The sequence below is a fragment of the Oncorhynchus clarkii genome, chromosome 24 (genome assembly GCF_045791955.1).
Source record: "Oncorhynchus clarkii lewisi isolate Uvic-CL-2024 chromosome 24, UVic_Ocla_1.0, whole genome shotgun sequence".
Taxonomy (NCBI): Eukaryota; Metazoa; Chordata; class Actinopteri; order Salmoniformes; family Salmonidae; genus Oncorhynchus; species Oncorhynchus clarkii.
In genome coordinates, this window is record NC_092170.1 from 25,570,951 (window position 1) to 25,597,691 (window position 26,741).

The window sequence follows — 26,741 nt, forward strand, 5'->3', positions numbered from 1 at the left end:
TTTAAAGGTTCCGTTTACTTTGGAGCACCACAGCTCTACTGAAAAGAAAGTGACAAAACCATGAGGTAATTTATCACTTTCAAAAAAAATCTCCTGTTTTAAATGTGTCACCTGAGACAGAGCCCTCTGCTTAAGAACCAGGACAGGATGTAAAGTAGGGAGGAAATCACACTCCGCCAGAATCGGGAAGTGACCTGTTACTCTTTCCTGTCTCAAATTAATCACAAGTGGCTCCTGATAAAACTCATTACAACGCAAGCAATTGAACTATTAATCACTTTGGAGCCTAACAGAAGAAAAAAAACGGAAAGATTTGAACGATAAAGAGATTTGGTTCTGTAATACAGTCGTGTATCAGTAGTGTATTGTATGACATGAATAACAGAGAGAGTGTAAAAATGTCTCAATCTCATCGACCTGTTTGCACTCTGTAAACTGAGTTAAGAATCAAGACATTAAAAATATGATGCACATACGACTTGGCAAAGATCAGGTGTATCAGACTAATTAAATGTCAGGACAGCTTAGCCTACCCACTGGGCACAGACTTGAATTCAACGTCTATTCCACTTTGGTTCAACTTAATTTCATTGAAATGATGTAGAAACAACATTGATTCAACCATTGTGTGACCAGTGAGTATTTTCTGCTGATGCATCTGTATTACCCCTACAGAAAATGCTAAACCTGCAGTAATTAATTGACACCTGAAAATGCTTCTCACCTCAACAGAGCGGGACAGATTGAGAAATTGTATCAGCTTGCATTAAATTTGTTGTGATGAAGTTAAACAAGCCTTTGCATAGCTGTGCTGCCGTATCTGCAGCGAAAATTAATCATGCTTTCTATTGTGTGGCAGTGATTTGATTTAGTGTAATTTAAACACAGGCTCAGATTGACTCAGCCCACAGGCCCAGCTGCCTGCCACCATGTTCCTTCAGAATGCATTATCTCAGACAACTCCTCATCTGCAATGGCATTCTCTATTCCCCACCTCTGAGAGAACTTGACATTCATGTCCAGGACAAGTAAAACATAAATACCACCTGCCCGTTTCTAGCTAGTTTGAGCAAAATTAATACCCCTCAATACAAATCACAATTTGATTAAACGCAGTCATTTGTGAGTCATGATGGCTGCTCAATGATCATTAGAATCTTCTCCTTTCATCTCACCCCTGCACCTCTTAATTCCCACAGACTAACCTGAATGAATGTTCTGATGGAATATCCCATTTCTAATCCACTCCTCTCTGGCTTGTGAGATCTTGACTGGACAGGGATCCAGATCCACTGCCCTTCACTCCGCCTCAACTAGGCTAACATATCCAGACAAGCAGGCTCAGAGTCAACACAGTTATCAGTGATACTAGTGATGAAATAAGTCAATGAGTTCTCCTGCCAACTTCCAGCCCTGGGAGACAAACCTAATCAAGGTATAAGTGCTATAACTAATATTTGATGCATCAATGCATGAAATATCCTGTCGCTCTTCTCACTAAAAAGTACACTATAATGGAAGCCAAAATGGAAACTACCAAAATCACTGTCTGTCTTTCACATCATATTTGACTTGCAAACTATTTCCTCCCTTATTAATGCCATAGGACTACTGGGGTGGTATATACAGTGTGTGTATATTGGTATGTACGTGAATGTATGCATGCATGTGTACAAATTATTTACATGAACTAGAACTGCCAAAAGTCATATGCATGGGTGTTTGTGTATTTCTGATAATCATCAAGGCAGAGACACAGCTAAATCACATTCCCATACACTCCTAAACACCATTTAGGCGTTGGAGCACTTCGTCAACATTTGGAGCATCTGAACTTAGGCTGCTGAACTACACCCCAGGTGTACCATCCTCCACACCTGCATGTCATTCACAGCCCCTCCTCCTGCACCTGAGCCCTTAACAGGCACCTAGCTAGCCCTCCTGGTTGGTTGGGATGAACCAGTCGTCATTAGAAGGGCCCTTGAATGAGTGTCCCAGCCGTCATTAGGGCCCCTGGTCCTGTGTGATTGTGGGAGTGGTGAACAGGACGCTGGGCAGTGATGAATGATTATAGAGGAATGAGAGTGTTCTCATTACTGTGGTAAAGTGTTCCTAAACCCTGGTAATGAGCTTTAGGAAGGCACACCGTGCAATTGTGTTCCAGAACACTGGCGTGACTAGTGGGCCAGGAGGGAGCCATCAGACATGGAACATGCGAGTTCATGGCACGAAAGTCTGTGTGTTCAGATTATCACTCCTTGTGCAGCACTGGTTTCATCACTATGATCAGAGGATCCCTGAGGATGTAGTGAAGGATAACAATGGTTTGAGTGCTGCCTTTAAACTGAGATTTCAGATGTTAGGTTCTAATATTTCTCCTTGTTCAGCATATGCTGATATTGATGTTCACATCAAAACTGAAGGAAATGGCGAGGAAATCCTGTAGATGATCTCTCTGTCTCACTCCCATGCACACTCAAGCTGAATTCTCATCAACGCACCGAGGTTGAGCTGAACGTGCTTCACCGTTGTCCCTGAAAGTCATATCTGCCCAAATCGCTTCCCCTCTATATGAATAGGAAATTAATTATGTTGACAGCTTCTTGTACCAAACATGGGGGATGCCATTTAATACAATGCTTCAGAATGTACAACCACAGCTGAGGCGTTCCGAAGAGAGAGAGAAGAGCAAGAGAGACAACATATGCAAATGAGCCAGTTCTTAATTAAGGAAGCCAAATGATTGTACGCATGGTTAATCTATCAGGGTCTGACACAGCAGGGTCTTCTGTTCCCAGCCTTCACCTGACATCACTATCACGGAAAACACTCACTCCTCTCCCCTGCTCTGCTCAACTCAACCTATCTGATTCAGCAGAACACACACCACCTCTGTCCGAACCCCCGTTAAATAATTAGTTTCCGCTCCAGTTGGTAATTAACCTTTGTCTGCTGGTACTTATGTGTCCCATCCAAGAGCAAGATATTATTTTATCTTCAGCCCTTTTCTCTTTCATTTGTTTAACCAGTTACAATGGGGTAGTTCTTTGCACTGGCAGTTTCTGTTTGAAGTCAGGCCTGTGTTTGTACATCAGCTGTAAAGCTTCTCCTAATGATCTGAGTGCAGAGACGTGCTGCAGAGCTCAGGCGCGGGTGAAGATTCTTAGAAAGGTTAGAGCTACTCTGTGGTGGGGCGTTCTCCACTTGAACTGCTATGGGAAGGGGAACGCCAGGACGTTACTGAAAGGGTTCCCATAGCTAACATCCTTCTTCTGCATCTGTATAACATGTTATATCTTATGTTCAGGAGAATCTGTAGTGAAGAACGTAAGAGATAGTTAAGATACGTACACTTGGATGTCTAGCATGATCCTCCTGTCCTCCTCCACGTGAATCCCCCAGATGCAGTCCTGGCCGCTATCGTAGGCCTCTGGCCAGTTAGGAGACAGGACCACTCCAGCAGAGTCAGTCATCTCTCCACTGCATACAGCTGTAACACACACACACACACACACACACACACACACACACACACACACACACACACACACACACACACACACACACACACACACACACACACACACACACACACACACACACACACACACACACACACACACACACACACAGATTAAGCAAAAATACTCTGTTCAACAATATCATATGGCTCATTTCCTACAGAACAAAAACACACAGCATACCTCTGCAGGCAGGCTCAGTCTCGTTCCACTGGGGGTTGTTGTGGTCCATGCACTCAATGATGACAGAGCCCTGCTCCAAGGTGTAGCCAGGGTCACAGGTGAACTCTACCACCGTCCCCACTGCCCACGTGCTGTCATTACTGGTGAAGTTACCGTACTTGACGAACGGCTCATAGCAGTGGCCCACTGCAAACGCTATGAAGGAGAGGATATGTGGATCAGTCACAGAAAAAAAGGCCAGACTGTGACACTGAGCCCCATGTCTGCCATGCAGTGGGCCATTGACTTTGCCCGTTAGCTCGCCTCCTATCAGGGACGGAGCAGACCCAGAGGTTAATTTTATTGGAGGTCTGTTGCGTCAACCCACTGACTGACATGCAATGGTTCAAATCAGGGTGAGAGGAGCACTATTAAATCAGTTCCACCCTGTGTCAGATTGATGAGGGTAATGCTGTTAAAGACAACCCACACACGGTCCATTAGAATAAGCAGCGCTGCTCTCTCACAGCGTAATCCCATTTGCTACAGTAAATTGAAGCCCTAATCAGATTAAATTGATCTGATTGGATAATGACTCCAGGACCTGTGATGTGGCTCTGACTCCAAGCTCTGAACAGCCCTTTGAAAAGGCACCTATAAGAATGAGTTGCCACACGTAGAGAGGATGACTGGGCATGAGCATGGAGAACAATAAAGCATTTGAGAGTTCCTAGCTAAACTAGTGAGAGAGTTCGTAGCTAAACTAGTGAGAGAGTTCCTAGCTAAACTAGTGAGAGAGTTCCTAGCTAAACTAGTGAGAGCAGAGGACTTTAATTGATTCTTATGTTTGACTTCTTTCCATTCCAATTCTTTAGAGGAGGGAAAGATGAGGAGAGGGCCTGAGGCAGTGTCTTTTGGTTATACTAGTCTGCAGGGCATGATGCGTTTCATAAACAACAGGTTTTAGCTCCACTCATTTTACATTGCTGGAGTGTGTGAGGGAAGTTTGAGTGCCCTTGAGTACACTTTCCAGAGACCTGAAGACTTGTGTTAGATCCCCATGCCTGGTCTTGTGGCACACAGGGAACCTATGTTCTAACCACTTGTGTTAGATCCCCATGCCTGGTCTTGTGGCACACAGGGAACCTATGTTCTAACCACTTGTGTTAGATCCCCATGCCTGGTCTTGTGGCCCCACAGGGAACCTATGTTCTAACCACTTGTGTTAGATCCCCATGCCTGGTCTTGTGGCACACAGGGAACCTATGTTCTAACCACTGTTCTTTCTCATTTTGGGGGCACTGAGCAAATCTGAGGTCTTGTGAGCGGAAACTTGAATGTTGGGAGAATTTTGTCCAACTTCCGCCGCGAGTTTACAGTGAACACTGAGGCTGTACCCTTACAGTTTTAGACAGTAGCCAATAGGCTATTGTGGCTAATTGAGCATAATGTAGGACTACCAACAAAACCAATGGAGCAAATCCCATAACATTTTCACATGGAAATAGCTTTTGATTTCTATGATATAGACTACAGTAGAAGTAGTAGAAGAAGTAGTAGAAGAAGAAGATATGTGTTCAATGCAGACCTACATTGCATGAGACTTTTAAAAACGTTTTTATATTATGAAGGGCTTGACATTAATTAATGATTTGACTTGGTCTGTAACACCATGGGCCAAATAGGTGACTGTAAATTGCATTGTATTGTGTTGTATGATGCAAGAATCCACTTTACAAAATAAAATATACAATTATTACCATACAGAGAATTAGACACTGTAGACTACCCCTCTGCCTATTGGTTTATTTGCATATCTCAAAATGTATTTGCATGCCTCAAAATACAACACTGCCCCTTCAATGAATTAAGACATAAGTGTTTTACCTGACTAGCTTTTCAAAACCAGCTTGAAATGTAGCCGACACATTTTGTGCTCTTGCAGGAATCTCTTAATCAGTAACTCCCCATTGCTGACCTATACTTATCTATAACTGGGCTGATAACTCAATAACTAGCAAAGAATATCTACAAATGTGCACACGTGAGACTCTGATCTTAAACTGATCTGAAAAGCGTTTTCACACCTGGTTGACTGAAAGACCACTCGTGGGCTACCCCCGCCAATAGTATTTTACTTCGTTGCGCCCTAACTCTGTCTATAACAAAATCACAGACTCAATCTTATAAAGGGGGCGGCAGGGTAGCCTAGTGGTTAGAGCATTGGATTTGTAACCGGAAGGTTGCAAGTTCAAACCCCCGAGCTGACAAGGTACAAATCTGTTGTTCTGCCCCTGAACAGGCCCACTGTTCCTCGGCCGTCATTGAAAATAAGAATTTGTTCTTAACTGACTTGCCTGGTAAAATGAAAGTTAGATTTATTTTGGGGCTTATATAATGTTGATTCGATCACAGAAAAAAACATTCATCTATATGTTGCAAACTCAATGAAGTTCAATCTCTTGGGTCTTTGAGCAGCATGGCGTTTCTTCTGCGTGGCAGTCGTGGAGGAAGTGCGTGGGAGTGCACGGACGCAGTTTAAAGTGAACGTTGGTTCTAACCCAGTCAGAAACATTGGTGCCATGACCTGGAAGGGTCTCTGTGAGATGGAGAAGGTCAAAGGGGGGTCAGGTGTAACCGAGACCTGAAGAGTTGCGTTAGCTCCCATGGGGATGTGTCTACCTTGGTATCTGATGGCGATGCCGGTGGAGGTGCCTGTTCCATCAGTGGTGAGCTCTATGAAGAGGGGTCTGGAGGTGCTCACCAGGCCCTCGTTGGGCAGGTACTCTACCTCATATGAGTCATACATCGGAGGAGAGTCAATGTTCTTCCCATTTTTGATCAGAAGCCTGAAAGAGAAATTAAAACACATTAGTACCTGGTTGGATTTCTAAGACTGTAATATGTATTGTGGGCACATTTTCAGAGTTAACTCAGCTAACTGGACAGAAGCCCCTAATGAGATGACGCAACAGGAAGGAAAATTATACAGTATTAAAGCATTGGGCTGGACTGTTCTGCACAAATGGCCAGTGATATCATTCAGTACAGTTGAGCAGCTAGCCTACTGACCTGATTAAAAGTATATTTGTTATTGTTACCAGACACAGCTGCTACCGCTCATAAAAACAACATTATCTTAACTCAAATATGTGTGTCCTTGTCAATTCAATTCATTCACTTGAAGCACCTTCTTGTGAAGTGTTATATTGCCTTACAAACATTCACAACAGCTTATAGATGCAATCATAGAGCATTAAGACTCCAATAAGGAATATGAATAGACAGTCAAAAAACAAAGTAGGAAGGTGATTGAAGTGAAATGTATCCGATTATTTCAGTATTTCTCTCTCTCTCTTTCTCCTTTCCTCTCTCACCATTTTCTCAAAATTGGATTTCCATTCTGACACAGAGACACAGATGTTCCACTGAATCTCAATCTCAGATGATGAGGCGATGCCCTGAAGTGTAGCAGAGGAATGGACTGGTAATATGACATGTGTGACAACAGAACCATGAGCCTGCAGTGAGAATCATGTCCAACTGTCACAGAACCAGCAGTAGGACTCTGTTGGCTGCTTGTTGAATGATTATTAAACTCAAGTGAACACTTAGAACTGGATAGTGTACTGGAGTAGAGCACTAAGGTCAGAACACTGTAGCAGACTTGGGTTCAGACAGTATTTTCTTTATTTTAAAGTTATGTACTTTATTGAGTTAGCCTGGTGCAATACAACCAATGGAATAGCCCTCTAAGTGCAAACCCCACTCATCTGGCACCCAAGGTCAAAATATTTGGAAGAAAATGAACACTATTTGAACCCAGGTCTGACTGACCACTCTAGTGAAGTAAACCCCCTGACTGACACCACACCTGTCATCGTCCTCTGCCAGGGCCACCTTCTCAAAGTGGACGTGCACTCGCTGTCCCTCTGGGGCCTCCAGCAGCCAATGGCATGTCAGGTTGTTGCTGTAGTTGCTAGGGAAACCGGGTGACACAATGCGTCCAACCGTGGCATTCCGGACAATGCCACCACAAGCAGCTGGGATGCCCATGGAGAATGAAGTAGGAATGGGAGGAGAGGAGAGAAAGAAGATGGGAAGTGGAGAGAAAGAAGATGGGAGGAGGAGAGAAAGAAGATGGGAGGAGGAGAGAAAGAAGATGGGAGGAGGAGAGAATGAGGATGGGATGGAGAGAAGGAGGAAGGGATGGGAGAAGAGGAGTGAAGGAAGATGGGAGGAGAGGAGAGAAGGAGGATGGGAGGAGAGGAGTGAAGGAAGATGGGGGAGGAGAGGAGTGAAGGAAGATGGGGGAGGAGGAGGAGAGAAGGAGGATGAGGAGAGAAGGAGGATGGGAGGAGAGGAGTGAAGGAAGATGGGGGAGGAGGAGGAGAGAAGGAGGATGAGGAGAGAAGGAGGATGGGAGGAGACGAGAGAAGGAGGAGGAGAGAAGGAGGACGGGAGGAGGAGGAGATAAGGAGGATAGGATGGAGAGAAGGAGGAAGATGGGAGGAGAGGAGAGAAGGAGGATGGGATTGGAGGAGGAAGAAGAAGTAGAGAGAGGTATTTTAGTCTGGGAAAAACATTTGCTTAAAATCCCAGTCAAACAGAATGTGTAACGAAAAAGAATACCTTGGGAAACAATGGCTAGAGATAAACCATGAGAACACAATGAGTGGAGGAGTAAGAGCAAGCTCTGAGTTTGTGTAAAGGGAATAAAAGAGAGAGTGGGTCTGGTATTGATATCAGTGTATCACAACAGATGAGGTGAAGGTCAGCTAGGTAGACACAAAGCTTAATTAAAGCAGAGCAGCAGCCTCAGCCCTAACCTTCCCTGTGGCACTCTGCCCTGCCATCAGTAATCACACCCTGCAGACACCATGCTGTGGGACCACGGTCTGGGGCAGGCAGGCAGGCATGCACGCACACACACACACACACACATACAGTTTAAATGGTTTGTTTGGTCACCCAATATAAGGAGAGAGAATCCTTATACTATCTAAACTATGCCTTTAAGATGCCCAATGCTCAGAGGGAGCCTCCCTGCTGTCCATTCACTGTTAAAACAATGGAGAGACCCACTGTTCCAAATGTTTATCTTATCTGACTAGGGCTAAAACATTCACTTACTATTCATCACTGGTGCTCATCTGAGCAGAAAAATGAGATCCTACATCTAAACTGTCTGCTTCTGAACTGTCCTGCACTGGGGATTGAACCCTGTCTGAATCTGGCTTGTTATGCAAGATGAAATACAAGTAGACTCAAGAGGTGAACTTCCTGTAAGATAAAATATGATGGAGTCTCTGGTGCTCGTGGCTTGTTTTGTTTAGTTCTTTACTTCCTAGGAGAGGTCTGACTGAATAGGATTGTCTGTTTAACATTCACCACCCCAGTACAACATACACTGCAGCTCACACCATTAAGGCCCAAATCAATGATTAATAAACCCCAATGAACTTTTGAGCAACACCAAGCTGAGTAAGTGTGAGATCATTCTAGTGGAATTAATTGCTCCAGCGAGGACAACGTGTTTATGTACTTATACGCCTCACTTGTTGCAAAGGGAAGAACTGTGTTGATGCTCTGGTAGGAATAGTTACAGGACAAATCACAGGGAATGTAAATTCATTTTGAAACACTGTGATAAGGATTGAGAGGGGAAGAGTGTTTTTGTCTATTAATATGTTCAACAACTGTGGAGAAAGTCTGTGTGCATAGCAAGGTGTACTGGTCCCGTTGGGGTAAATGGATGTGAGAGGTGTGTAGCTAGCTACCCCCAGCCCTCACCATGGCACTGCGGCTCCGTGCCGCTCCAGTAGGGGGTGCTGGCGTTGAGACAGGTCAGTGTGTTGGTTCCCTGCAGATGGTACCCAGTCAGACAGTAGAAGTAGGCCTCTCCCCCAGAGTGGAGGCTGCTCACAGACACATCGCCACAGACCGGCCGCTGGGGAAAGGTACAGCTCAACACAAAGGCTGTGGGATGAGAGAGAGGGAAGAGAAGAGAGAGAGAGAATGAGAGTTGGACACAAACGGCGACTAACAGCATCCAAGCTGACTCAAAATAAAAGTGTAACAACAGAAAAATACTTTCTTGCTCATCATAAAGCCTTTTAGAGGGAGGGGAACCAAACCTAAAGAATATAGAGAGAGAAGTGTGAGGATGAACACTGACAGGTCATAGACCCTATCCTACCAGAGTACACGTCTATAGACAGTACATGTCTATAGGACCTGTGCTATTCCAGAGAATAACCTTAGTGTCTCAGGATGATGGATTGGTCTGGCCATATACCTAATGGAGGCCATGAAACTGGCATTTTTGTCTTCCTCCTGCCTCTCCATACAGGTACATTCATGACACATTACACACACATACAGTATGGCTTCCTAATGCATATCATGCTCAACAGAATGCATTGCTTGGCTGAATACCCACTGAGGGACCTAGATCAATAACAGTACTGTTTTTTACTCAAACTGTGAACATGTAATAGGGACCTGGAGTACTGTCTGTATATCAAGAATGACCCACAAGTGGATCTTTAACAAACAACTGGTAGTGTTTTCCCCTCATCTCCAGCTATTTTGAACAGATATATGTGTGGTTCTCGCTCCAGGCTGTCTGTCTGACTGTACTTGTTGCAGCTTCACTGTTATCCTGTTGGAAGGCAGTGCAGCACTCCACCATTGATTCTGTCTCAAGGAGACATTGCCAAGGAGGTGATGACAGTAACAGGGTACCCATAGAGGATATGATGACAGTAACAGGGAACCCATAGAGGATATGATGACAGTAACAGGGTACCCATAGAGGATATGGGTAACAGGGAACCCATAGAGGATATGATGACAGTAACAGGGAACCCATAGAGGATATGATGACAGTAACAGGGTACCCATAGAGGATATGATGACAGTAACAGGGAACCCATAGAGGATATGATGACAGTAACAGGGAACCCATAGAGGATATGATGACAGTAACAGGGAACCCATAGAGGATATGATGACAGTAACAGGGAACCCATAGAGGATATGATGACAGTAACAGGGAACCCATAGAGGAAGTGATGGCACATACTGTACAGTTCAGACCATTCAGTTCAAGTCAAAGTACGCTTCACAGGAGCTCCTCTGAGAGTAAAACTTGGGTCCAGGACTATCTCCCTGGCTGGGTAAGAGCCTGTCTGTCATGAGGACAGCCTGTTGGACCTAGGCTAAATGATACCGCCTCCTCCCCTCCATCCTCCCCCACTTAAAAACCAACATCGATAAAAGGCCAGAAGGAGAGGGTCGTGCAGAGATAGAGGAGAGGCCTGCTGCTGATGGCTGTCTAATCTTTCTAGTGCATGCAATATGAAAGCTAAAAGCGCTCCTCTGAGTCAATGAGCCAATAAGCAGGGCCCAGACACTCCCCTTGGCTATCCATTTTATTTATGGTTTATTGTGGGGTGCGGTGTATCAGCACAGCAGGGCCTGGCTTAGGGGTGAAGGCGTGGGGGTGTTGTTATAGCATCATCACCCTGCTGTTTCTGTTTCAATTAGACTAATACAGAGGGGGCACTGGAGGCTGGCCTAACGTGGAGCTGCTCCCAACCAGGTACTAAATCACACTGGCAGCCAGCCTCCTCCTCTCCACTGTCTCCACAGCTTTCTCCTCCCACTGTGTTATAGAGGCCATAAAATGAGATGGGTTCACTATGGCTGGTAACGATACCGTTGGAACAACTGGCTTGGGAGATTAGCTGGCGGCTAAGTAACACTAGCAGATTCAATGGCCATCTTTATATTCTGAGTAGCCCTCAACACCCGGAGAGGTATGATAGGGTGCACACTGGGCCATAGAGCTCAGTCACATGCTCAGTCCACATTCAGGCCACCACACAGGGACAGCGGAACCAAATATAGCCTACAAAATATCACCACGTTTTTACCAAAATTGTGACTTTACAGTGTTGTCTGTAACACTTTGTCACTACGAGAGCTTCGGACTATAAGGTTCTATCTACAAAAAGTTGATTCTGAGATAATTGACTGTAAAGCTATGAACCCTCATTGGTTTGAATGGTGTCAACAATTGTTATATTGTGTTATTTTGAACTTAACAACATGAACTGAGATATTTAGGCTATGTCGATAATTACATTTAGACAGAAACGCAGATAGAACTTTATTGTCCCAAGCTATCCACATTACCAACCTTTTCACAACCTACAGTGCCTTGCGAAAGTATTCGGCCCCCTTGAACTTTGCGACCTTTTGCCACATTTCAGGCTTCAAACATAAAGATATAAAACTGTATTTTTTTGTGAAGAATCAACAACAAGTGGGACACAATCATGAAGTGGAACGACATTTATTGGATATTTCAAACTTTTTTAACAAATCAAAAACTGAAAAATTGGGCGTGCAAAATTATTCAGCCCCTTTACTTTCAGTGCAGCAAACTCTCTCCAGAAGTTCAGTGAGGATCTCTGAATGATCCAATGTTGACCTAAATGACTAATGATGATAAATACAATCCACCTGTGTGTAATCAAGTCTCCGTATAAATGCACCGACACTGTGATAGTCTCAGAGGTCCGTTAAAAGCGCAGAGAGCATCATGAAGAACAAGGAACACACCAGGCAGGTCCGAGATACTGTTGTGAAGAAGTTTAAAGCCGGATTTGGATACAAAAATATTTCCCAAGCTTTAAACATCCCAAGGAGCACTGTGCAAGCGATAATATTGAAATGGAAGGAGTATCAGACCACTGCAAATCTACCAAGACCTGGCCGTCCCTCTAAACTTTCAGCTCATACAAGGAGAAGACTGATCAGAGATGCAGCCAAGAGGCCCATGATCACTCTGGATGAACTGCAGAGATCTACAGCTGAGGTGGGAGACTCTGTCCATAGGACAACAATCAGTCGTATATTGCACAAATCTGGCCTTTATGGAAGAGTGGCAAGAAGAAAGCCATTTCTTAAAGATATCCATAAAAAGTGTTGTTTAAAGTTTGCCACAAGCCACCTGGGAGACACACCAAACATGTGGAAGAAGGTGCTCTGGTCAGATGAAACCAAAATTGAACTTTTTGGCAACAATGCAAAACGTTATGTTTGGCGTAAAAGCAACACAGCTGAACACACCATCCCCACTGTCAAACATGGTGGTGGCAGCATCATGGTTTGGGCCTGCTTTTCTTCAGCAGGGACAGGGAAGATGGTTCAAATTGATGGGAAGATGGATGGAGCCAAATACAGGACCATTCTGGAAGAAAACCTGATGGAGTCTGCAAAAGACCTGAGACTGGGACGGAGATTTGTCTTCCAACAAGACAATGATCCAAAACATAAAGCAAAATCTACAATGGAATGGTTCAAAAATAAACATATCCAGGTGTTAGAATGGCCAAGTCAAAGTCCAGACCTAAATCCAATCGAGAATCTGTGGAAAGAACTGAAAACTGCTGTTCACAAATGCTCTCTATCCAACCTCACTGAGCTCGAGCTGTTTTGCAAGGAGGAATGGGAAAAAATTTCAGTCTCTCGATGTGCAGAACTGATAGAGACATACCCCAAGTGACTTACAGCTGTAATCGCAGCAAAAGGTCGCGCTACAAAGTATTAATTTAAGGGGGCTGAATAATTTTGCACGCCCAATTTTTCAGTTTTTGATTTGTTAAAAAAGTTTGAAATATCCAATAAATGTCGTTCCACTTCATGATTGTGTCCCACTTGTTGTTGATTCTTCACAAAAAATACAGTTTTATATCTTTATGTTTGAAGCCTGAAATGTGGCAAAAGATCGCAAAGTTCAAGGGGGCCGAATACTTTCGCAAGGCACTGTATTTATAATGAAATGTTAGCAGGATTTTCAGGCTAGTTTTTCCTCCTCATGTACCTGCTCTGCCAGAACTTAAACATGTTCACAATTTATGCATTCACAACCCTCCCAAACCAAGCGTTGAAGATGCTGCTAAGCACCCAGTCTCATGACTAATTCCAGACGCGTTGTCATCTCTTAGCACAGAAGAAGACATGTAGAATGGGTGGCAGTTTGCCGTCACAGCGGTCACCTCAGTCCCCTCAGCCATTTGACTCTTCTCTGCCTGCAATCAGAGAGAGGCCTGTCCTCATAACGCAGCAGCACTAGCTTGCTAACAGAGACGAATGGTCTATTAAGACTCCTGTATTTTACATGACCTAATGGAAGATGTATCCTCCTCCACAACATCCACGAGCATTAATTATGAAACACAGAGGGGATTCATTTGCAGCCAGGCTCATCAGGCCTTATTGAGAATAACCGTGTGTGACAGGCTCACCGAGGAGAGAGGACAGGGGCATATGGGAAATCTGTTTCAGTGTTTAGATTGGATTAAACGCTGCCTCACATTAACCTCCACGGAACAGCGAGAGCAAAGGAAGGGTAAAATGACCTTACCGACCTGTGAGTCTGAAGGCCCCTAAGGGATGTGGTGGTGGGGAAGGGGTGTCCTTTTGCCCATCATAGAAGGGAGAAGACACATGCGAGAATGACATTGAATCTACCTGGCAACAAGCATGCATCTCTCTGCCATATCCCCATGTTGGGAAGTAGGGAACCATATTTATGCTGTACACTTAAAATATGGTAAAAAAGAGTGGACAGAAGGTTTTAGACACGAACAGAAATATATATTTTTTCTGATTGCATAGCTTCAAACTCTTACTTTGTACCCTGGTCATAGACACACAAGTCTACCTCGTTCCCATGGAAATACTACAGTAGCAACACACCTCTCAATCCTACTCAAACCTCAGGTGCCAAAAGCACAAAGGCAATAAAAAGCTCTTGCTTCATTAAATTTACAGCATGCTTTCATGCTCTTTTGGTAATGGGCGTATGGTGTAATAATGTGAATCCATGAAATGTCTCACTACAGCAGATCACCATGGAGTTGCTATAGGAGCTAACTGCCAGCAAATACAATAACTTAATTAAAAGTGAATAGACTATCGGTTGCCGTTGCAGTTAAAAACCCACGGTCCTCCGTTTTTATATGTCTTTGCTAATGCTAATGAGATTGTGATGTGGGGTCTATAAAGAAAAGAACCGAAGAGAGAGAGGAGGGGCTGAAATACAGCAGAACTTCAGAGGTTCACATCGAATGACTGAAAGACAGACTGACTGGACACACAGATGGTGTGGGTCTGTGAAATGTTGGGGTTTGATTGATGTCTGTTCCACATTCACTGGGAATCGAGCAGAGTTCAAGTCTCACACAGAAAAAGTCACCAAATGAACCCTATATTTAGTTTATTTCATGGTTAGCTGGATGCCTTAGGTTTGGGTTATTCTGAGCTGACCTGGATGGATCACTATCACCAATAGACTTAAAACATCCCATCATCACAGACTAACCTGTGGGGACAGAATCATTAGGATGCAAACACATGAAAGGCAGTAGAGGAGAATCGGTCATGCTACCTCTCTGAGTGGGATGATGATTGCTAGACATAATAATGCGTGGCGGACATGTTAATGTCTTCACTTCTGCTCTGCTGTGGAAATATGTAGACCAGAATCAGGATGCACAGATGGCCTGTTAATCAACCCTGACAAGGAACTGCAATGACAAACATTCTCATGAACTTTCCTCTGTGACTCCTCTGCTTATTTTTGTTCTATTTTATAGGTGCCTTACACATTAGAGCCTTGGAGTCAGCAGTTTGGCGGTACTTTGGAATTTGGTGTATTATATTACCTTTACCTTACAAAATGAAATTACTCTAATCCTAACGGTAGTTCATTCATAATTACACTGCTGTGTGTTCATTGACAAGCCCCGTTTATTGACGTTAAGCAGGGTTTGGTTCTTATCAGTCAGTCCATGCCTTGTTTATGCTTGACCGGCTCTTTTGAATACCTAATTCTGTTTGCTGCCGTTAAATTTCATGCTATTTCCCTTCTTATTAAACATTTAATATGGTGGTAATTGAATTCAGTAAGAATCTATTCTCTTCTACTATTACGTTAACGTGAAATCCTCTGGCTGTAATTACTTCTCAACGATAGTTTAATAATAAGGAGATGGATCACTATTAACTGGGCGAGGACAAAGTGAATTTTAAAAATATCATTATATCAGTGTAAGTTTGAAATCAATTTGCCACCATTTTAATGGTTTTCATTAAAAAAGGATTAAGTTACAGTAAACGTGGGCTTCTCGCTACAAGGAAATGATAAGCAACCAGACTTGTAGGTTACCAAACAGTGAAGAGAGAGAGAGAGAGAGAGAGAGAGAGAGAGAGAGAGAGAGAGAGAGAGGGGGAGCGATACGGAGAGGAGAGACAGAGGGAGAGAGAGAGAGAAAGAGCGATACGAAGAGGAGAGACAGAGGGAGAGAGAGAGAGAGAGAGAGAGAGAGACAGAGGGAGAGACAGAGACAGAGGGAGAGAGAGAGAGAGAGAAAGAGCGATACGGAGAGGAGAGACAGAGGGAGAGAGAGAGAGAGAAAGAGCGATACGGAGAGGAGAGACAGGGGGAGAGAGGGAGAGAGAGAGAGAGGGAGCGATACGGAGAGGAGAGACAGAGAGAGAGAGAGGGAGAGAGAGAGAGAGAGAGAGAGCAATACGGAGAGGAGAGGAGAGAGAGAGAGAGAGAGAGAGAGAGAGAGAGAGAGAGAGAGAGGACTAGACGAGAGAACAAATGTTGGTGTTGAGGGTCAGTGGGTCTTAATCTTGCGTCGTCCAGTGGCAGCATTTCTGACGTGTGTCTGACAGGGTGTCGGGGGACGCTTGTCTAACATACTGCCTGGTGGCTGTGATGTGAAGTGTGTCTGAAGACGGCCACAAGGGACCAAGGCCACGTTTGAAAGAGTTTGACAGAGATACACTCCACTTCAATCCCACTGCTCCCTCTGCCACCACACACACACCAGCCACACTAATTCATGTCAATCTAAAATGCTCTCAGTTAGGATCACCACTTTATTTTAAGAATGTAAAATGTCAGAATAACAGCAGAGAGATTAATTTATTTCAGATTTTGCTTCTTTCATCACATTCCCAGTGAGTCAGAATGTCACGTTCGTCATATGAATCGGACCAAGGTGCAGCGTGGTATGAGTACATTCTTTGTTATTATAAGAATGAACACTGGACAAACTAACCAAAATAACAAAACAAACCGTGAAGCTATATGAATAGTACAGACAGGCAACTAAACATAGAACAAGAACTCACAAATACCAAAGGGGAAATGGCTATCTAAATATGATCCCCAATCAGAGACAACGATAAACAGCTGCCTCTGATTGGGAACCATATCAGGCCACCATAAATATACAAATACCTAGACCTACAAAACCGTAGACATACAAAACCCCTAAACAATACAAAAACTAGCGTATCCACCCCAGTCACACCCTGACCTAACCAAAATATAAAGAAAACAGAGATATCTCAGGTCAGGTCATCACACAGAAGTTGACATACACTCAATTAGTATTTGGTAGCATTGCCTTTAAATTGTTTAACTTGGGTCAAACATTTTGGGTAGCCTTCCACAAGCTTCCCACAATAGGTTGGGCCCATTCCTCCTGGCAGAGCTGGTGTAACTGGGTCAGGTTTGTAGGCCTCCTTGTTCGCACACGCTTTTTCAGTTCTGCCCACAAATGTTCTATAGGATTGAGGTCAGGGCTTTGTGATGGTCACTCCAATACCTTGACTTTGTTGTCCTTATACCATTTTGCCACAACTTGGAAGTATGCTTGGGGTCAATGTCCATTTGGAAGATGCATTTGCGACCAAGCTTTAACTGATGTCTTGAGATGTTGCTTCAATATATCCACATCATTTTCCATCCTCATGATGCCATCTATTTTGTGAAGTGTACCAGTCCCTTCTGCAGCAAAGCACCCCCACAACATGATGCTGTGCTTCACGGTTGGAATGGTGTTCTTCGGCTTGCAAGCCTCCCCCTTTTTCCTCCAGACATAACGATGGTCATTATGGCCAAACAGTTCTATTTTTGTTTCATCAGACCAAAGGACATTTCTCCAAAAAGTACGATCTTTGTCCCCATGTGCAGTTGCAAACCATAGTCTGGCTTTTTATGGCAGTTTTGGAGCATTGGCTTCTTCCTTGCTGAGCGGCCTTTCAGGTTATGTTGATATAGGACTCATTTTACTGTGGATATAGATACTTTTGTACCTGTATCCTCCAGCATCTTCACAAGGTCCTTTGCTGTTGTTCTGGGATTGATTTGCACTTTTCGCACCAAAGTACGTTCATTCAGACGCGTCTCCTCCTGAGCGGTATGACAGCTGCGTGGTCCCATGGTGTTTATACTTGTGTACTATTGTTTGTACAGATGAATGTGGTACCCTCAGGCATTTGGAAATTGCTCCCAAGGATGAACATGACTTGTGGAGGTCTATAATTTTTTCTGAGGTATTAGCTGATTTTTTTTCTTTTCCCATGATGTCAAGTAAGGAGGCACTGAGTTTGAAGGTAGGCCTTGAAATACAGCCACAGGTACACCTCCAATTGACTCAAATTATGTCAATTAGCCTATCAGAAGCTTCTAAAGCCATGACATAATTTTCTGGAATTTTACAAGCTGTTTAATGGCACAATCAACTTAGTGTATGTAAACTTCTGACCCACTGGAATTGTGATACAGTGAATTATAAGTGAAATAATCTGTCTGTAAACAATTGTTGTAAAAATTACTTGTGTTATGCACAAAGTAGATGTCCTAACCGACTTGCCAAAACTATAGTTTGTTAACAAGAAATTTGTGGAGTGGTTGAAAAGAGTTTTAATGACTCCGACATAAGTGTATGTAATCTTCTGACTTCAACTGTAGGTGAAAAGACTCCAATTCCATCTCAAAAACTGATTTTCCTGCCTGATTCCCTGGTTTTGTAAATGCAGGTTTTACAAATCCAAAATGTTTAATTGATGTGTCCATGAGAGTTTAGGATATAATTAAGGAAAGAGCAGACTAAACTTTGAAGAGGTACATGTGTAGGTGGAGATAGGATTCATGTTTTGAGCTTCTAGCATCCCTTTTGTCGCTGTCTGAAAGCAGTTGTGTCTTTTTCTTTAATTCAGTGTATATGTGTGTATGTGCCCACATGGTCCTATGTGTGATTGCAATAATCAAATGCATAAATGGTATATGGGAGGACACCGTTGGCCTTTTGTCTAACTATGTATTTCTAATCACTCACTGCATATACACTACAATGGACACCTTAGTCCACCACAAGTAATCATTAGCCCAATCATTATGGTTCTGCATTATCACTGCCATTCAGGGTTGGTTCAATGGCAATGGAGGCTGGACCTGAAGGCCTTTGTCTTATGGAAAAGGGTCTGTTTTTAACCTCAAATGATCTTCTAGAGCAGTAGTTCTCAACTGATTTTGTCTCGGGACCCAAATTGTCTATAGAAGATTGATGTGACCTTCTTGTCAATTGCTGGAAGCTTCATGGTTTGTTCTGAATTACAGTGAATTGTTTTGACATTTATCTGTCAGTAGAGATAGTGGGTTCAAGCCAATGACACTATTTATGAAAACCAGTGTCATCTAGTCTTACATGACCTTAGAGGGCGTGCCAAAACTATAACCGCTGTATCGCTGAAATTGGGCAGGAATTTCTAAACTGAGTTAAGTCACTATTGATCGTTTCGGCAACCACTCCGCCCTTCTCCATATTTCATCAGTGGATTAATTGAGATGTATTTGTTGACAGGAGAGGCAGTAGAGACCTAATGCCTGGTAGGCAGGCTAACAGCAGCATTTGGCAGGAGACTGAGGAACATTGGGGAATGTGGTGTAGGGGAGAGTGAAGGGTGAATATTGTTTTCCACATTAAATTACAAGAACTATGCAGATAATACTGATCTGATCTGTGTGGGCTACAGTCTCATGAATGTTCAATCATAAAATGAGAAGTGTGTTATTTGTATTCTAAACAAAACTACTGTAAATGTATTAAGTGTGTGGATAGGTCTACTGTATATGTAATATGTGTGTGGATAGGTCTACTGTATATGTAATATGTGTGTGGATAGGTCTACTGTATATGTAATATGTGTGTGGATGGGTCTACTGTATATGTAATATGTGTGTGGATGGGTCTACTGTATATGTAATATGTGTGTGGATAGGTCTACTGTATATGTAATAAGTGTGTGTATATGTATATGTAATATGTGTGTGGATAGGTCTACTGTATATGTAATATGTGTGTGGATAGGTCTACTGTATATGTAATATGTGTGTGGATAGGTCTACTGTATATGTAATATGTGTGTGGATAGGTCTACTGTATATGTAATATGTGTGTGGATAGGTCTACTGTATATGTAATAGGTGTGTGGATAGGTCTACTGTATATGTAATATGTGTGTGGATGGGTCTACTGTATATGTAATATGTGTGTGGATAGGTCTACTGTATATGTAATATGTGTGTGGATAGGTCTACTGTATATGTAATATGTGTGTGGATAGGTCTACTGTATATGTAATATGTGTGTGGATAGGTCTACTGTATATGTAATATGTGTGTGGATAGGTCTACTGTATATGTAATAAGTGTGTGGATAGGTCTACTGTATATGTAATATGTGTGTGGATAGGTCTACTGTATATGTAATATGTGTGTGGATGGGTCTACTGTATATGTAATAAGTGTGTGGATAGGTCTACTGTATATGTAATATGTGTGTGGATAGGTCTACTGTATATGTAATATGTGTGTGGATGGGTCTACTGTATATGTAATATGTGTGTGGATGGGTCTTGGGTTGGCCCTGATCTGGCCTAGTCTTTGCACCATCAGAGGGACTGTCTCAGTGGGGAAGCGATGGAGGGGCTGATAAACAATTGTGTGAGAGACCGACAGCGGCGTGAAAATAGAGTTGTATCCCAGGGGACAGAGAGCGCCGTGGAACTGGAGTTGTACCCCAGGGGACAGAGAGCGGCATGGAACTGGAGTTGTACCCCAGGGGACAGAGAGCGCCGTGGAGCTGGAGTTGACCCCAGGGGACAGAGAGCGCCGTGGAACTGGAGTTGTACCCCAGGGGACAGAGGGCGGCATGGAACTGGAGTTGTGACCCAGGGGACAGAGAGCGTCGTGGAGCTGGAATTGTAACCCAGGGGACAGAGAGCGGCATGGAACTGGAGTTGTACCCCAGGGGACAGAGAGCGGCATGGAACTGGAATTGTACCCCAGGGGACAGAGAGCGGCATGGAACTGGAGTTGTAACCCAGGGGACAGAGAGCGCCGTGGAGCTGGAGTTGTAACCCAGGGGACAGAGAGCGGCATGGAACTGGAGTTGTACCCCAGAGGACAGAGAGCGGCATGGAACTGGAGTTGTACCCCAGGGGACAGAGAGCGCCGTGGAGCTGGAGTTGTAACCCAGGGGACAGAGAGCGGCATGGAACTGGAGTTGTACCCCAGGGGGCAGGAAGCCTGAGGTGCTGGAGTTGTATTGAGGGGGCAGGAAGCCCTTGGAGCAGGAGTGGTATTGAGGGGACAGGAAGCCCTTGGAGCTGGAGTGGTATTGAGGGGGCAGGAAGCCCTTGGAGCTGGAGTGGTACCCCAGGGGGCAGGAAGTCCTTGGAGCTGGAGTTGTATTGAGGGGGCAGGAAGCCCTTGGAGCTGGAGTGGTATTGAGGGGGCAGGAAGCCCTTGGAGCTGGAGTGGTACCCCAGGGGGCAGGAAGCCTGTGGAGCTCTGGGTCGAGGGGACGACACAGACAGATGTGACTGTCAGTAGTGAGACTTCACCAGATGTGAGGGGAGCCTGGGAAGGGACATGTTTCTGCTGACTGCCCTCCACTTTAACTTGTGTATGTGTATACACGCATGGCACTCACATACACATTCACTCTCTCTCTCTCTCCCTCTCGCTCTTCTCCTTCTTCATCTCTCTCTCTCCCTCTCTAACTTTCTTAGGTGTCTAACTTCTAAATACCAGGCAAGTAACTTGATGTCAATGATGATGATAATGCCCCAATACTCTCAGATAGTGGTTATGAATAAAAGGAGACAAAGAAGGGAAACAAGTGTTGGGAAGGTTTCGTGCTGAGTTTCACACTTTCTCCCAAGTCCTTGAAAGGCTGTTACTAAACAGCTGCCAAGCGGAGGTGTTGGAACAAGGTCTTCATCACCAACTTTTATCCCAAATCTGTGTGGAGAGTGTTTTCCTCCACTTGATTCTTGTTTTCCTCTTGTTTCATTGATCTTTCTCCCAGAGCAGCTGGTAAATAAAGACTATCTCTACTGATAGATGATGGTGATATTACCATATCATTACCTGCTGCTTAAAATGTATCCACAGGTAATTACTGTTCTTATGACTGCTGGCCAAATGGGAGATGGGCTGAAGCTTTGATAACCATCAGTGTTTCCATGCCAATAGAGCCACAGTACACTGTGCCAGTAATGGGTGCTCAGAACTGGCCTGCTACACTAGATGACTAACATACAGCTCTAACGATGTATGATGATGTAGAGCAAACTACATGAAGAGAGCGAGAGAGACAGAGAGAGAAGTATTTAAGGTACTCAAAATGGTGATAGCAAATAGACAAGACAAGACAGGAGAGCAAGCATTACAATTATCCTAGGCCAGTTGATTTAAATGAAAAATATCAATACAGAACTCATTTACATATGCGTGCTTCATAAATACTGAGCAAATGTTCATAGCACCCACAATGATCAACACAACTCGCTCTTTAGTTCCCTCAAATTCACTGTTTGATCAATCTTCCTCCAGGAATGATCTATTAAGACAGTATTGAATTCATTACCGGTCACCTCAGGCAGAGGAGATGATGATGATTCATGATTTAATCACAGACACTAGCCTGGTTTCCATCTTTAAAACAAATCAGTCTCCTGCTCACTGGTTGTCTGATCACATTCTCCACACCTCATTACGAGACAAGGTGCTTTGCAGAGCAAAGAGATTGTAATATCAGAGCAATCATCTCAATACACGTAAAACTGTCATGGTGTATAAATGAACATGTTACCACTCTCCCTCTCCTGCTTATGTCACCTGGCAGATATTCAGACTTTATCTTACTTTGAGATGAAATGTTATTAACATAGACGTTGGTGTTTAAGTGTTAAATATCAAATTACATATCTTTCTGTACAAATCAAGAGCCTCCTTGGATTAGAAATGTATGGAAACGAACAGGGAACATTGTAGTATGCTCTTAAAAGCATGATGATGTCCTCAAAGTGACTCCAAAGCCATTAGAAGAGCAATGTTTTGATTTCAGAGCTTGTATAGGCAGCCTATACCAAAATAAAAAAACTGCAAAGGCCAAAGTAAGTGGAAAATCATGAATATTGGTATTTGAGCAAACAATTCCCCTAACCAAGCACTGTCTTAGTGTAGGATAACTCTCATTCTGCCAGAGGCACGCAGAAAGATGACTACTTGATTTATGGATCCATAACTTAAATTTGATGTATTCTAATGGGAAGTCAATTTGTTTCCAGGCAGTGTTTCATTGAGATTTAATGCACTTGTGATTAAGGTGACCCCATTATATGCTAATTACTCAGCATGCCCCGAGAACCAATTTTTTTATTATTAACATTGAGCGAGAGCGAGGAAGGGAGGGAGTGAGAGAGCGGAAGAGAGCGAGAGGGAGATAAAGAGTCAGAGAAAAAGAAAAAGAAAGAGAGATTCCCTCTATGAACATACCAGATGTCATCAAATTATTCTCCCCTAAGTTATTTTATTTCTGTCTGCTACAGAATGCACCATACTGTATGTCACAGACAGGGGAAAATAGTTAGAGGCCACCCTCATATAGCCAGCCCAGATCAGCACGACGCGCTGCTCAGGGAATATCAGGTCGAGCAGAGGAGGGTGTGGGGGGATGGGGTGGGGGGGACCACTGTGTCAGGTAATTGGAAGTTTTGTAAAGAAGCAGAAAGTTATTATCGGTGGCGCTGCGCCGTGCCCTGCCATATGATTGCCATGCTATTTAATAGAGCAGCAGAAGCCTGCCACAGAAAGCCATGAAGGTCCCCCTCACTGGGTGGTGAATACCACCCACACAACTCGCAAAGGAGAGAGAGAGAGGAAACGAGAGAAGGAGAGAGAGAAGAGGGGGGGGGGGGGCATAGCATGATTCAGAGAGGGATGGGTGAGCGGGAAATGCAATTCTTATTCAACCGGTAATCTAGGCATTGTTCGGAATGGCACTACTCATTTACAAACCTGCCGCAGTTCATTAACTCACAAAAACAAAAGAATCTGAAAAAAAATATTTGTAAAGTTGCTTTTCTATTTCACCACAATGTGTAAGCAACAGGGCTCATAACTGCATGCAGTCTCCTTCTGACAATGACAATTAGAAGAGCATCATCACAGCAACTGATTATACTGCCAATTGACAGCGGTGTTATTTTGTGGCTAACATGAGCACATTATGTTGACAAGGGATAACAGGAGGGTGAGCCCCAGTGTACAGAAGGGTGAGCCCCAGTGTACAGAAGGGTGAGCACCAGTGTACAGAAAGGTGAGCCCCAGTGTACAGAAGGGTGAGCCCCAGTGTACAGAAGGGTGAGCCCAGTGTACAGAAGGGTGAGCCCCAGTGTACAGAAGGGTGAGCCCCAGTGTACAGAAGGGTGAGCCCCAGTGTACAGAAGGGTGAGCCCCAGTGTACAGAAGGGTGAGCCCCAGTGTACAGAAGGGTGAGCCCTAGTGTACAGGAGGGTGAGCCCCAGTGTACAGAAGGGTGAGCCCCAGTGTACAGAAGGGTGAGCCCCAGTGTACAGAAGGGTGAGCCCCAGTGTACAGAAGGGTGAGCCCCAGGAGAGTGAGCCCCAGTGTACAGAAGGGTGAGCCCCAGTGTACAGGAGGGTGAGCCCCAGTGTACAGGGTGAGCCCCAGTGTACAGAAGGGTGAGCCCCAGTGTACAGAAGGGTGAGCCCCAGTGTGAGCCCAGGGGACAGGAGGGTGAGCCCCAGTGTACAGAAGGGTGAGCCCCAGTGTACAGAAGGGTGAGCCCCAGTGTACAGGAGAGTGAGCCCCAGTGTACAGAAGGGTGAGCCAGAGTGTACAGAAGGGTGAGCCCCAGTGTACAGGAGAGTGAGCCCCAGTGTACAGAAGGGTGAGCCCCAGTGTACAGAAGGGTGAGCCCCAGTGTACAGGAGAGTGAGCCCCAGTGTTCAGAAGGGTGAGCCCCAGTGTACAGGAGAGTGAGCCCTAGTGTACAGAAGGGTGAGCCCCAGTGTACAGGAGAGTGAGCCCTAGTGTACAGGAGAGTGAGCCCCAGTGTACAGGAGAGTGAGCCCCAGTGTACAGAAGGGTGAGCCCCAGTGTACAGGAGAGTGAGCCCTAGTGTACAGAAGGGTGAGCCCCAGTGTACAGAAGGGTGAGCCCCAGTGTACAGGAGAGTGAGCCCAGTGTACAGAAGGGTGAGCCCCAGTGTACAGAAGGGTGAGCCCCAGTGTACAGAAGGGTGAGCCCCAGTGTACAGAAGGGTGAGCCCCAGTGTACAGAAGGGTGAGCCCCAGTGTACAGAAGGGTGAGCCCTAGTGTACAGGAGGGTGAGCCCCAGTGTACAGAAGGGTGAGCCCCAGTGTACAGAAGGGTGAGCCCCAGTGTACAGAAGGGTGAGCCCCAGGGTACAGAAGGGTGAGCCCCAGTGTGCAGAAGGGTGAGCCCAGGGGACAGGAGGGTGAGCCCCAGTGTACAGAAGGGTGAGCCCCAGTGTACAGAAGGGTGAGCCCCAGTGTACAGGAGAGTGAGCCCCAGTGTACAGAAGGGTGAGCCAGAGTGTACAGAAGGGTGAGCCCCAGTGTACAGGAGAGTGAGCCCCAGTGTACAGAAGGGTGAGCCCCAGTGTACAGAAGGGTGAGCCCCAGTGTACAGGAGAGTGAGCCCCAGTGTTCAGAAGGGTGAGCCCCAGTGTACAGGAGAGTGAGCCCTAGTGTACAGAAGGGTGAGCCCCAGTGTACAGGAGAGTGAGCCCTAGTGTACAGGAGAGTGAGCCCCAGTGTACAGGAGAGTGAGCCCCAGTGTACAGAAGGGTGAGCCCCAGTGTACAGGAGAGTGAGCCCTAGTGTACAGAAGGGTGAGCCCCAGTGTACAGAAGGGTGAGCCCAGGGGACAGGAGGGTGAGCCCCAGTGTACAGAAGGGTGAGCCTCAGTGTACAGGAGAGTGAGCCCCAGTGTACAGAAGGGTGAGCCCCAGTGTACAGAAGGGTGAGCCCCAGTGTACAGGAGAGTGAGCCCCAGTGTACAGAAGGGTGAGTCCCAGTGTACAGAAGGGTGAGCCCCAGTGTACAGGAGAGTGAGCCCCAGTGTACAGGAGAGTGAGCCCCAGTGTTCAGAAGGGTGAGCCCCAGTGTACAGGAGAGTGAGCCCCAGTGTACAGAAGGGTGAGCCCCAGTGTACAGAAGGGTGAGCCCCAGTGTACAGGAGAGTGAGCCCCAGTGTACAGAAGAGTGAGCCCAGGGGACAGGAGGGTGAGCCCCAGTGTACAGGAGGGTGAGCCCCAGTGTACAGGAGGGTGAGCTCCAGTGTACAGAAGGGTGAGCCCCAGTGTACAGAAGGGTGAGCCCCAGTGTACAGAAGGGTGAGCCCCAGTGTGTGAGCCCCAGTGTTCAGAAGGGTGAGCCCCAGTGTACAGGAGAGTGAGCCCTAGTGTACAGAAGGGTGAGCCCCAGTGTACAGGAGAGTGAGCCCTAGTGTACAGGAGAGTGAGCCCCAGTGTACAGGAGAGTGAGCCCCAGTGTACAGAAGGGTGAGCCCCCAGTGAGCCCTAGTGTACAGAAGGGTGAGCCCCAGTGTACAGAAGGGTGAGCCCCAGTGTACAGAAGGGTGAGCCCCAGTGTACAGAAGGGTGAGCCCCAGTGTACAGGGTGAGCCCCAGTGTACAGAAGGGTGAGCCCCAGTGTACAGAAGGGTGAGCCCCAGTGTACAGAAGGGTGAGCCCCAGTGTACAGGAGAGTGAGCCCCAGTGTACAGAAGGGTGAGCCCCAGTGTACAGAAGGGTGAGCCCCAGTGTACAGGAGAGTGAGCCC

General features: G+C 45.2%; 1 protein-coding gene across 1 annotated transcript in view; it reads right to left on the minus strand.

Annotated features, from left to right (window-relative positions):
- LOC139382419 (seizure protein 6-like) overlaps nucleotides 1-26,741 on the minus strand; it is a 190,273-nt gene that overhangs the window by 13,338 nt on the left and 150,194 nt on the right. The window contains exons 5-9 of the mRNA XM_071126458.1: nucleotides 9,477-9,662; nucleotides 7,558-7,726; nucleotides 6,366-6,532; nucleotides 3,705-3,899; nucleotides 3,352-3,490 (exon numbers count right to left, since the gene is read on the minus strand). Of these exons, the coding sequence (XP_070982559.1) occupies nucleotides 3,352-3,490; nucleotides 3,705-3,899; nucleotides 6,366-6,532; nucleotides 7,558-7,726; nucleotides 9,477-9,662 (856 nt within the window). The remainder of the gene's footprint in view (nucleotides 1-3,351; nucleotides 3,491-3,704; nucleotides 3,900-6,365; nucleotides 6,533-7,557; nucleotides 7,727-9,476; nucleotides 9,663-26,741) is intronic.